This window comes from Gekko japonicus, unplaced genomic scaffold (assembly GCF_001447785.1).
Source record: "Gekko japonicus isolate JY-2015 unplaced genomic scaffold, Gekko_japonicus_V1.1 scaffold362, whole genome shotgun sequence".
Classification (NCBI taxonomy): Eukaryota; Metazoa; Chordata; class Lepidosauria; order Squamata; family Gekkonidae; genus Gekko; species Gekko japonicus.
Window position 1 is genome coordinate 806,042 of NW_015160220.1, and position 11,979 is coordinate 818,020.

Below are 11,979 nucleotides of genomic sequence, written 5' to 3' on the forward strand. Positions count from 1 at the left end.
TTATTCATAAACTAGAAGTAAGGCCCACTGTGGGAAGAAATACAATGAGCTCTTAGAAGGAAGCTCCAGGTGAGTGTCCCAGCTATCGCTGGTGGGGCAGAAGAGGGAAGGGGAAACTAGAGGGAGGCAAGCCATGTTTCTTTCCTTCTGCTTAACTATAAGGCAGAGCTGTCTCAAGTCATTTTGCTGCCCCAAGTGGGTACTATGGGAGGACAGCCTCATAGTAACAAGTATGGTTCCCTCCACCCTTGACTTATGTTGATTTGGGGTTATGCAGTGGCAGCTAAGGTAGAAAAGCACCTCCTCCTATGCCTTGTCTTCTGGGTTCCAAGGGTCTGGAAAGCGGTTCCATAGCCAGTTACAGGGTTGCCAACTCTGGGTTGGAAAATACCTGTAGATTTGAGGGGTAGAGCCTGGGGAGGGCAGGGTTTGGGGTGTGGAGGGACCTCAGCAGGGTTTAATGCCATAGAGTCAATTGCCCAAAGCAGCCATTCTCTCCAGGAGAACTGATCTTAGAGATCTCCAGGTGCTGCCTGGAGGGTGGCAATACTAAGGGGAGGGCCAGACCTGTAGATCTGAGTGGGAAAAGCCTGGGGAGGGCAGGGTTTGGGGTACAGAGGGACTTCAGCAGGGTATAATGCCATAGAGTCCACTGCCCAAAGCAGCCATTGTAATAGCTGGGAAATCTTCTATAGGGGGAATGATGTGCTGTGGCTGGGGAACATGGTGATTTCTGGGAGATATCCAGGGCCCACAGGGAGATTGGCAACTCTAGTGACCATTTAAGGGACGATTGGGATATGTATTTTGGCAACTCCAGTGACCGTTTAAGGGAAGATTGAGATATGTATTTTGGTAACTCCCGTGACCATTTAAGGGAAAATTGGGATATGTATTTTACCTCAGGACACATTCAATGACTCCCAACAGCAACAACAAACTGTTTAGAAGGTTAGAGGCAAAGGCCAATCAGGCCACATATGCAAATGACCTCTGTGTTTCAACTGGCTATTGGGGGGAGAGGAACAGCAAACTGTTTAGAATATTGGAGGCGAGACTCAGGCAATGCAGCCAGTTGATAGGGACAACTTCTGAGTGACAGATCAGGGAGTGAACTGATTTGGGAGCGTGTGGAATGTTCAGGAGAGTCCACGACCAAAACAGAATTATTATATAGAGAGATGATCTGGAATTAGGGATAAGTTTGCAGATGACACAAACTTATTCAGGATGGTGAAAACCAAGGCCCTAAAGAGCTCCAAGAGGACCTCCACAAACTGGATGAGTGGGCAACAATGTGGCAAATGAAGTTCAATGGTGGTAAGTGTAAGGTGACAAACACTGGGACAAGAAATCCAAACTCAAGTATAGGTAAAGGGGTCCGAACTTGCTGAAACTGTAAGGGAAAAAGATATTGGGGATGTAGTGGATACCTCAATGAAAGTGTCAACCTAGTGTGCTGCAGTGGTGAAAAAGGCAAAGTCTGTGTTAGGGATTATCCGGAAAGGGATTGAGAATAAAACAGCCTGTATAGATCTATGGTGCAACCTCATTTGGAATACTGTGTACAGTTTTAGTCACCATATCTCCAAAAGGATGCTGCAAAGCTGGGAAAAGTACAGAGGAGGGCAACCAAGATGATTACGGGGTTGGAGCACCTTCCCTATGATTAGAGGCTGAAGAGTCTGGGATTTTTCAGTTCAGAAAAGAGACAACTAAGGGAGAACATGATAGAGGTTTAGAAAATTATGCATGGGGTGGACAGAATTGACAAAGAGACATTTTCCTCCATCTCTCACAATACTAGAGTTGGAGGGCATCCAATGAAGCTGATGGGCAGTAGGTTCAGGACGAACAAAAGGAAATACCACTTTACACAGAGAGTGATTAAAATGTGGAATTCACTGCCAGGGGATGTAGTGATGGCCACAGGAATATCTAAGGATAAAGAAAAATGGGTTGCACCCAGAAATGTGCCAACAGAACAAAAAGGGAAAAAATGCCATGTGATGATTGATTTATTATTGTATAAAGTCCCTATGTGTTTCATCATGCAGGCTTCATCAAGGGGGATCTATAAAAACATAATTTTACATTTAATACAAGTAATACAAATAACAGAATGACCCCCTTAATAAAAATTATTACAAAAGTATTAAAATAATATTAATTAAAAGATAGGATCAAAATTAGTTCCAAAAATTTATACATAGTAGTCAATATACAATATAAGATGAATAAACTATACATTGGACATGAAACAAGACAATAACAATATATAATATACAAGGGGTGGACCCGCGATACTCGCGAGGGGGAGGAGGCAGAGCTCCAAACTGAGCTCCAAACTCAGGAGGCGGAGGAGGAAGCAGCAGGAGGAGGTAAGTCCCCCCCATCCTGCCGGTTCCTCCCCATATCCTCCACACACCCCCGCTCGATCTCCCCCCTCTGGCATTCCCCCCCTGGCCTTCCCCCCCGGCTGCAGCGATCATCATAATTTAATCTTTCCCTCCCCTGCGGAGATCAACATTCCGTTTTTTAGGAAACAGAAATTTGGCCTTTTTTTCCAAAGCAACCCCCCCACCACCTATTTTCCTTAAACCAAAAAACAGGAGACCTCTGGACTTCTTGTTTTTCTTTTTCAATTAGAACCGATTGTACGTGGATTTTTAAAAGAAGAAGTGCAAAGAGAGGGGGGGCCCTCTCTGTCCGCAAAGGCCCCCTTTTTCCGACGGGCGGACCCGACTCGGACCACCCCGTCGAGGCAGGCCCCCCCCACGACCTTCCTTCTTGGGCGGTTTTGGCAGCGTCCGCTTAAAGCCCCCTGTTTTTATATATTTCCCCCTCGGCCGCCGCCGGGCCTGGGCCTCTGCCCTGAGGTCAATACTTGGCGCAATCATAGGAATAGGGGGTGGCGCAGTGGCGGTATATGGAGGGCGCGGACCAGTAGGGGATCTGGCAGCTGGCGTTAGTGCTCACCTGTGGGTCGCTCAGCGGCACCGCGGTCTCCAGGCCCAGCCGGTGAGAACTGAACATGTCCCGCATGTTGGGGAAGCCCTGTTGCTGCGAGCCGAAGGCGTGGCCCGGGAGGTGCGGCGAGAGCTCCGACGGGGTGTTCAGGTACCAAGAGGCCGCCACCGCTGCCGCCTGCCCGTCAGCCTCGGGGTGAGGCAGGGCATGGGGGTGATGGTGGGGATGGTGGGGGTGTCCGGTGGCCAGGGCGGCATCCTGGTGCTGGCCCCCCGATGCCAGGGTCATGGAGGCCAGGGGCTCTGCACTGGTAGCTCCCGCCGGCCGCCTCCCCCAGCCCCCCCTGGCTGCAGGCCTGGCTGTAGAGGGAGGGCGGCGGCTGGGCCTGGGCGTAGCCGCCGAGGGGGCCCCCCAGGGCCGGCGTCCGTCCGGCGGGGCTCAGCTGCTCCCCCCCGGGCGGGGAAGTCCGCAGGGTCATGATGTTCTCCACGCTGAAGCCGGACAGGCCGTTGGGGGCGCCCGGGTGGTGGGGGTCGCCGGGCAGGGAGCCCTCGGTGGAGGCCGACGGCGTGGAGGCCACGCTCCGCGGGCTGTCCTGCAGCGCCCGGCCGCTCTCCGGGCTGAGCGTCTCCACCTTGGTGATGACGGGCAAGTCCAGCGAGGCGGCTTCGCTCTTGATGACAACCTTCTTCTCCAGGGGGGTGGTGTTGACGTGGCCCGCGGGCACCTCCTTGGCAACCTCGGGCGCCTTGCCGGCCGGCTGCTTGAAGGTCCGCTCGCGGAGGGCCTCGTCCTTCTTTCTCCCTCCGCCCCACTCCAAAGCAAGGGCCGAGTGGCCCTCGCTGCTCTCTCTCCTTCCTCGCCGCTCTTGCCCCCCCTCCCAGCTCGCCGCTCGCCTCGCTGCTCCAAGCGGTGGCGGCGGCGTTCCCAGAGCGTTCCCAGCACATGCGCAGGGGATGCTCTGTCAGTTTTGGGGGGATTTAAACATCCCCCACCGATATTTTTCCCGGGGTTTCAGATTTTTGTGCACCCCACGTGTGCACAAACCTCTCCCTGCCCCCCAAGTGCCCCCGAAGTGTGGATTTAGATATCCACACAGAGGGGGCCACTTCACTATTAGATATATATATGAAGCAAATACTGACCAGAGCATTCATCTAGTGTTGTAACTGTCCACCACAATTAAGTTCTTTTACTAGTGGAGAATGATGCAGATTTTTTTAGATGTACAGATTAGCTGAGCAAGGTCAGAATCCCCAGATCAGAATTTAACCCATAAAGTCCAAAGTCTGCAGCCTTAAAATCTACTCCATCTCCTTTTTTAATCGGAGGTATATTATCTAACAAAAGGAGGGGGGGAATGTTTTCAGGAGAAGACACAGCAACCATCCAGAACAAGACGAAGACGCTAGTTAATCTATCAGGCAGGATCTTATCAGAATATGAATTGCAAGTTCTAAATAAAGGTTTGTCTTTTATACCAACTCCTAGACATGACCCTGTGGACATGATATTAGATGTTTTTAGATTTATTATAACTCTGAGGCTGAAGGCATTTTAAAAGACAATAAGCAGCTGAGTCTTGCCCTGTCTTCCCCCTTTTCTTAAGTATTGTAACCTAACTCAAAATATGAAAAGTTTTATCAATTCCTTTGACAGAAAAAGAATTCATTTTAAACCACTACACAACATGCAATTCAGATATGGTTATATATGCCATCAGATGTTCTTGTAATAAGATATATGTATGGAGGACTTCTAGAAAATTAAAAACTTATATAACCTGGCATTCTGTTTCTCCATATTTATATATCTAATTCTCAACAGTCCCCTCTGTGTGCAGATACTTATTTCAACAGATAGGGGGCACACTCTCCCCCAACAGGTTTTTCAACAGACTCAGGGGACTCCGTGGGTTTGCAGAAAAATCCAAAAAGGTTTTTTAAAAAAATTGGTTAAGGTTGAATTCCCCTCCCAATACCTTTTGAAATGGCTGCCACAGGGATCTACTCCAGGCCCTGCTCCATCAACAGTGAGACATAGCCAGAGAGTGAGAGAGTTAGATCCCCATCTTGCTGAGGAAGCTGATTTTGGACCAGTCACATACTTTCAGCCTGACCTACCTCATAGGGTTGTTGTGTGGATAAAAAGAGGAGAGAATAATGTAAACTGCTTTAGTCCCCGCTGTGGAGAAAGACCATAGTTTTCCTCAATAGAAGCTGCAGGGGGAAAGGAGATGGAAAGCTGAAGACAGAGGGGCAGATAAAGGTAAGTTAGCTGTTGGGTGGGAAGGAGATAGGGATGCCAACTCCAGTTTGGGAAATTCCTGGATATTTGAGACGTGGAGCCTGGGGTGGTGGGGATTGAGGTGGGAAGAGACTTTAGACAGATATAATGCTATAAATTCCACCCTTCAAAACAGTCATTTTTTTCCAGGGGAACTAATGTTGCCCACCTCCAGGTGAGGGCTAGAGATCTCCTGGAATTACAACTGATCTCCAGATGACAGATATAATGCTATAAACTCCACCCTTCAAAACAGTCATTTTTTCCCAGGGGAACTAATGTTGCCCACCTCCAGGTGAGGGCTAGAGATCTCCTGGAATTACAACTGATCTCCAGATGACAGAAATCAGTTTCCCCAGAGAAAATGACTTCTTTGAAGGGTGGAGTTTATGGTACTATACCCTGCTGAGGTCTCTTACAAGCTCAAACTTTATTCTCCCAAGGCTCCACCCCCGAATCTCCAGGAATTTCCCAACATGGAGCTGGCAACCCTAAGAGGAACTGATCTCTGCATTTGGGCAATCTGTTGTGAGAGGAGTTGCTGCCACTGCTGCTGTGTGTAGGGGGGGAGAAGTAGATGGGGGGCTGGGAGAGTGACAGGGGCAGAAAGAGTGATGGGGTGGGGGCAGAAAGGCCGTAATAGGCATGGAGAGGACAGACAGAGTAAGAAAAGGGGCATCAAGAAGGAGAAAGTGTGAGAGAGAAGTAAGGGGAGAGGGGGAGAAGTAGAGATGGGGGGAATGGGATAGCTGCTGCCACAAGTTTCTTGCGAGTCCCCACTTGTTCTGTCCTCACAGTAGCCTCTTGTCTAGAGTACAGGTTGTGCATTGAAACAATCAGATGTTGTGGCACACCCATTCCTTTTTAAACCAGCCATAACTTTTCATGGTCCACACAGTCAAATCTATGAAACACAAGCTGATTTTCTTCTGAAATTCTCTTGTAAACTTCAGTAACCAACATAAATTTGCAATATGATCTCTAAGGTCTATTCCTTCATCTCACCTGGCATTTTTTTTTCCTTTGGGCCACAGAAATAAACAGCTTTAAAAGGGGATTAGATAGATTCCTGGAGGATAGGTTTATCAATGGCTTCTAGCCATGGTGACTGAGGGGACTCTCCACATTCAGAGACACTATGCATCTGAATCCCAGAGCCAGGAAGCAACATCAGGGGAAAGCCTCGGCCTCGATGCCCTGTTGTTGGCTTAGGGCTGCCAGATCCCCTGAGGGGGCAGGGGTTTGCCTGCTTTAGGGGCCCCCAATCCACTGGCCCTGCCCCCAAAGTGCCTGGATCGGACCAACATGCTCAGTGCAATGATGTCACCCGGAGGTGATGTCATCGTGCTGGGCACGTCACTGGGGGGGGGGATGCTCTAACATTCTGTCTGAAAACTCTATGGTATCACAGAGTTTCTAGCCACATGCTAGAGCATCCCCCTCCCCCCGCAATATGCCTAGTGTGATGACGTGAAGATCCCAGAACAGGAGCTTCTCCCCACTGGAAAAAAGTAGGGAGGGACCTGGCAACCCTATGTTGGCTGTCTAGAAAAATTGGTTGGCCACTGTGTGAGACAGGATACTGGACTAATGGAATATTGGTCTGATCTACCAGGGCTCTTCTTATGTACCTTATGGATCTTTACTGCAGGCTTTTTGAGAGCCAGTCACAAGGAAACAATAGAACAGAGATGACTTTTGCATAGGAGTTTTTAGAAAACACCCATGTTAGTTGCACAATATTCACCCCACATATAATTAAACAAGACTTATGTGATTAATATTGCTATAACATTATCTTAACCTCCATAAATAATCGTATTGAATGTGAGTAGCAATGCTCTATCTAGCAAAGAATATTCAACAGGCAAACAAAATGTAGCCATGGGAAAATTAATCACGTTTGCTAATAAAGATCTACCTTTCATGTGTTTACTCACTGTTTGCATCAGGTGCAGTATTGTGCAGTGGTTACAATGGCTGACTACAACCTGGGAGACCCATTTTCAAATCCCTGCTCTGCCATGGAACACATGTGATTAACACATGGAATTCACTGCCACAGGAGGTAGTGGCAGCTACAAGCATGACGGATTCAAGAGGGAATTAGATAAACATATGGAGCAGAGGTCCATCAGTGGCTATTAGCCACAAGGTATAGATAGGAACTCTCAGTCTAGGGCAAGTGATGCATTGTATTCTTGGTGCTGGGGGGGCAACAGTGGGAGGGTTTCTAGTGTCCTGGCCCCACTGCTGGACCTCCTGATGGCACCTGGTATTTTTGGCCACTGTGTGACACAGAGTGTTGGACTGAATGGGCCATTGGCCCGATCCAACATTGGCTTCTCTTATGTTCTTATGGAAGCTCACTGGGTGACCTTGGAACAGTCATGCACTCTCATTCTAACCTACCTCCAAAAGTAGTTGTGAAAATAAAATTGAGAGGAGAATGATGCAAACTGCTTTGGGTTCCCATTGGGGAGAAAGGTGGAGTATAAAGAAAATTCCTGTATCGGCACACAGTTGTGTTAATAATTTGTTTCTCTGCATATTTTATTACTAAGTAATTTTGTAAACTGAATGGGATTGCTAAATTTGTCCTTTTTAAGTGTAAACTTGAATGAAGTTGGCAACACTGATGTGAAGAGCATGTGACATTTCAAAAAGAATATAAAGCAATGGGTTAGTACATACTGGTTAAGGCTGATCAGCCCATAGTTGATATTGTGATTGAGAACATCTTATGAATAACACCAAAATGTACAGGGTAAGGAGAGTTTTTTTACCTATATTGTAATTGATTAAGATTGTTAAAAGACTCAACAAGAATAATGTGATAAAACTGTATTTTATTGTAGAATTTAGGAGAAATCCAATTTGGAAGACTTGTGACCTTGTGGAGACACACTTGCATGTATGTATTTGTATTTGTAAGATGAATTTGATTATTGCTGAGTGTAGTTTCCTGAAATGATTGATTGGTACGTTTCTTGCTAGGAGGTTTGATGTTTGAAAAAGACATCTCAAAACGAATATCAACTTCAGGGGAGTTCGTCATCCATCCATCATCATTTATAAACATTGGCTTCAATTTTCTGTAAAAAATATAGTTTGATATATTGTTATTGCATTTAATACAAGTTTGAAATATTCACAGTTTGCAGTAGTTCCACTCTGTTTGTATTCATATCATACTGCACCCCCCTCTATCTTTTTGGTTATTGTATATTGGGGTTATCATGTCTACATTAAACCATAGATTTACATTCTCGAAAGAGGAAAGATGTAGGATTTTGGGAAACATACCTGGCCTTAAGAGAGGGGATAAGAGTCCATCAGATTGGACACAATTGGACTTTCTTAGCAAAAAAGAAATTAGAATGACACTACATGCAGCATCCCTTACAGAATATTGTAATTCAGATTTAATCCCAGAGGATTACGATTACAGAAGGCTCCAGCCAAGTTCCTACATAAGGAGGAATTCAAAAACAAATGGATCGCGATTCTTAGTAAATGTTCTTACGATCTCATGCTTCTAATTATTGATGAAGCCACACAGGAGGCTGAAATAATGAAGAAGGAAATCAAAGTAGTGGAGGACAAATTGAAGGAATCCTTTAGTCCCGAAGTTTTTGGGAATAAACTTAATTTATTTTATTTATTTACCTTCAACTTCTACCCCGCTCGAACCCCTCCAATGGGTCTCTGAGCAGCTTACATAGTTTGTATTATCCCTATCTATGGGCACATATATATATATCGTATTAGGGGCAGGACTATCTAACGGCACTCGGTGGGATTCAGTTGACGTGTCTTCAGCTCGTCTCGTCTCGGCTTCTCGGCTTCGGATCGGCATCTTCCCTCCGCTCTCTTCAGGCTCCTCGGGAGATCTTTTGGAGTTGGCGGGCCCATTTGTCGTGCTGATCACATCGGCGCGGCACTGGCTCCATCCCTCAGGCTCCGCCGCGCCTGCGCCGAGCGTCCTCACGCCTTCTGGGCTCCGCCTTAGCCGCTGGTTCACCGCTAGATGTTGCGTCTCCTTTTTTCTTCCGCTCACCGCCTCGACTACCGCCGCCATTACAGGCCACTCCGCTGCTGCCGCCGCCGCTGCTCACCGAACCATTGCTGCTGAGGTTCCCACCTCACCTCCCAATGGAGGAGGGTGCTCCCTGCCTTCTAAGGCAGGTACCCATTTATCTACTCGTAAGTTGTTATGACTTTCGAACCGCTGGGTGGGCGGGAGCTGGGACTAGGGCTGGGTGCTCACCCCGGCTGTGGTTGGTGTCGAACAGCCTACAAGCTGTTCGGTAGATGTTAAGGCAGGTGCTTTTGCTCCCTGCGCCACCACTCCCTTAAGGAATTAGAGGAGGAGCTAAAAGCATACGAAAGCAGAACTAGGGAAACCAAGTTAAAGAAATTTGATAGAGATAGCAGAGATTATGCCCTTAACAGGGTTTACAAGTGGTGCTCACCAACTGCGAATCCTGTCAAGCGGGTATCATGGGCAGATTCTCGTGACCCTGTTTCAGAAATGGAGACCACTGAGGCTGAGGATTCAGCTACAACATCGGGGAGGAAAGTACCACAGGGAGGTCTTTTTTAGACAGGAAACTAAAAACCAGGGCAAGGGAGTACACACCATACAATCAGTCCAAACGAGGAAGGAAGAAGAATTAGTAGTGAATTTAACTAATAGGACATTCTCTAAGGACATATTGGATACTTTGAATCTGGGACCAGGGTTTGTGTTTATGCCTAAATATAATGCCTTTCAAGTAAGGATAGATGTCTTTAAATTGATTCGGACCCTAAAATTAAAATGTTTTTTCCAAGGTTCAAATTTTGTTTTGTTTTTTCCCCAAAACCTTTATTTTGGATATAACATTGGGACGTCCGGTGCTAACGAGTGCAGGGTGGAGGCTGTTTCACGATCCTCCTCCTTGCAAGTTTTTATCTCCTTTTTAAACTGTTTTAACTGGATATTGTGGCTGGCTGCCTTAAGGAAAACAAAAGGGGAAAGCTTTTTTATAACTGCATTTTCTACTTTGAAATGACTTCCAGAAAGAGGAGGAGAGAGGGAGAAGGAGAGGGAGATGGGAATGACGAAGCGCCCCAGACTCCGGTAAGCAAACAAACGAAAATGAATGATTATTTCTTCAAAGCAAAGGATGTGTCTATCTCGTATAATGTTCCAGTCTCAAATCAGTTCTCACCCCTGGAGAACTGCCAAGACTCATTATTGCTGTTAGAAACGCTGAGTGAAGGAATGCACGCACCCAGCCAGGAGCCAGAAACGCAAATGAATATAACACCATTGGGATCACCTGTGCCTGACAATTTTGCAACATTAATGGCAAAAACTGTTGAATTAATTTCCAACTTATCGAAAGATATAATTGCATGTAGCAATCTTCTTTCTTCAAAGATTGATAACCTAATCAATGGGAAAACTCTGCCAAATTGGTATAAGTTGTATACAAATTGTATAATTGTATAATTGTATAACAAATTGTATAATTGGCAAAGACCCGTGCCCATTCCAAATCGCCTCCTGCTGTCATTCCTCACTCTTACTTTATTCAAAAGCTCGCTCTCCAACAGAATCAATTGTGTTTTACAGTTTCTTTGCTAAACGGCTGTTTCATTTCTTGGAGAACTAAAGAGGATATTAGCAGACACCTGTCCTTTCTTCTCAGGACTAAAGTATTGCCTTCGGAGATATCATTTGTTGAACCCCTTAATGGACGCTTTCAGCCTCAGAAAATGTTGGTTACTTTTAAATCTTCTGTACTCCCTGCCCTGGTTCTGAAGCGAAGAAAACAGCTATCTCAAAGGGGCATATTGGTGACACGAGTATTCATCAATCTCTCTGTTTCTCCTCTGTTTCACAAAGTGCATTCATTTAATGTTCCTCCCTTGGACATGAACCCAAATTTCAATCTCCCTCAGAGGAATCCTGCTAACGTCCATCTCCTGCCAGAGTCTCTCCCTCATGACCCCTCTTATTTGGACAATTCAGTGGAGGAGAATCTTATACAATCTTTCAAAACTCTACCTTCTCCTGAGCAAGTGGCCATCACCGACAGACTTGATGCTTTAAGAACCAAACTTATTGAATCCAAAGAGTCCTGTCTATTGCCAGATTCTCTCCAACAAGTTTTGGATGGGAATAACGCCATGGTATGCGAGAATCAAGAGGACAATCAGATCCTTTCTCCTGAACAGTTGCAAAGGGAAACTCCAGATGTTTCACCTCCCAAACCGATAGACCCGAGCATTGACCCTTCCTCTAAAAATGGATGTGTCTTTACAGATGACGATGGTCAACTGGATCTCATAACTGCTCATTGACTTCCTGGTCCTGGGCCGGCTCCTCCCTTCAATCAAACCAGATGTTTCACCTCCCAAACCGATAGACCCGAGCATTGACCCTTCCTCTAAAAATGGATGTGTCTTTACAGATGACGATGGTCAACTGGATCTCATAACTGCTCATTGACTTCCTGGTCCTGGGCCGGCTCCTCCCTTCAATCAATATATTTCGCTCCTGTCATGGAATATCGCGGGCTGGGCCGGCAAAGCTCTGGATAGGAACTTTATTGACTATCTAACTCAATTTAACATTCTTCTCTTACAGGAAACGTGGATGTTATCAGATTTTGACCTCCCTAACTACTTTGCTTTCTTCTCAGCAGCTCTACCAAGCTCCAAAGGGGGAAG

At 46.4% G+C, this 11,979-nt stretch overlaps 1 protein-coding gene across 1 annotated transcript; it reads right to left on the minus strand.

Annotated features, from left to right (window-relative positions):
• Positions 1-2,880: 2,880 nt before the first annotated feature.
• Positions 2,881-8,314, minus strand: LOC107110272 (forkhead box protein C2-like). Its single transcript, XM_015411031.1, has 3 exons — positions 8,165-8,314; positions 3,326-3,784; positions 2,881-3,159 (listed from the first exon to the last, which is right to left on the minus strand). The coding sequence occupies exons 1-3, from the start codon at positions 8,312-8,314 to the stop codon at positions 2,881-2,883; spliced, it is 888 nt and encodes a 295-aa protein (XP_015266517.1).
• Positions 8,315-11,979: the final 3,665 nt, after the last annotated feature.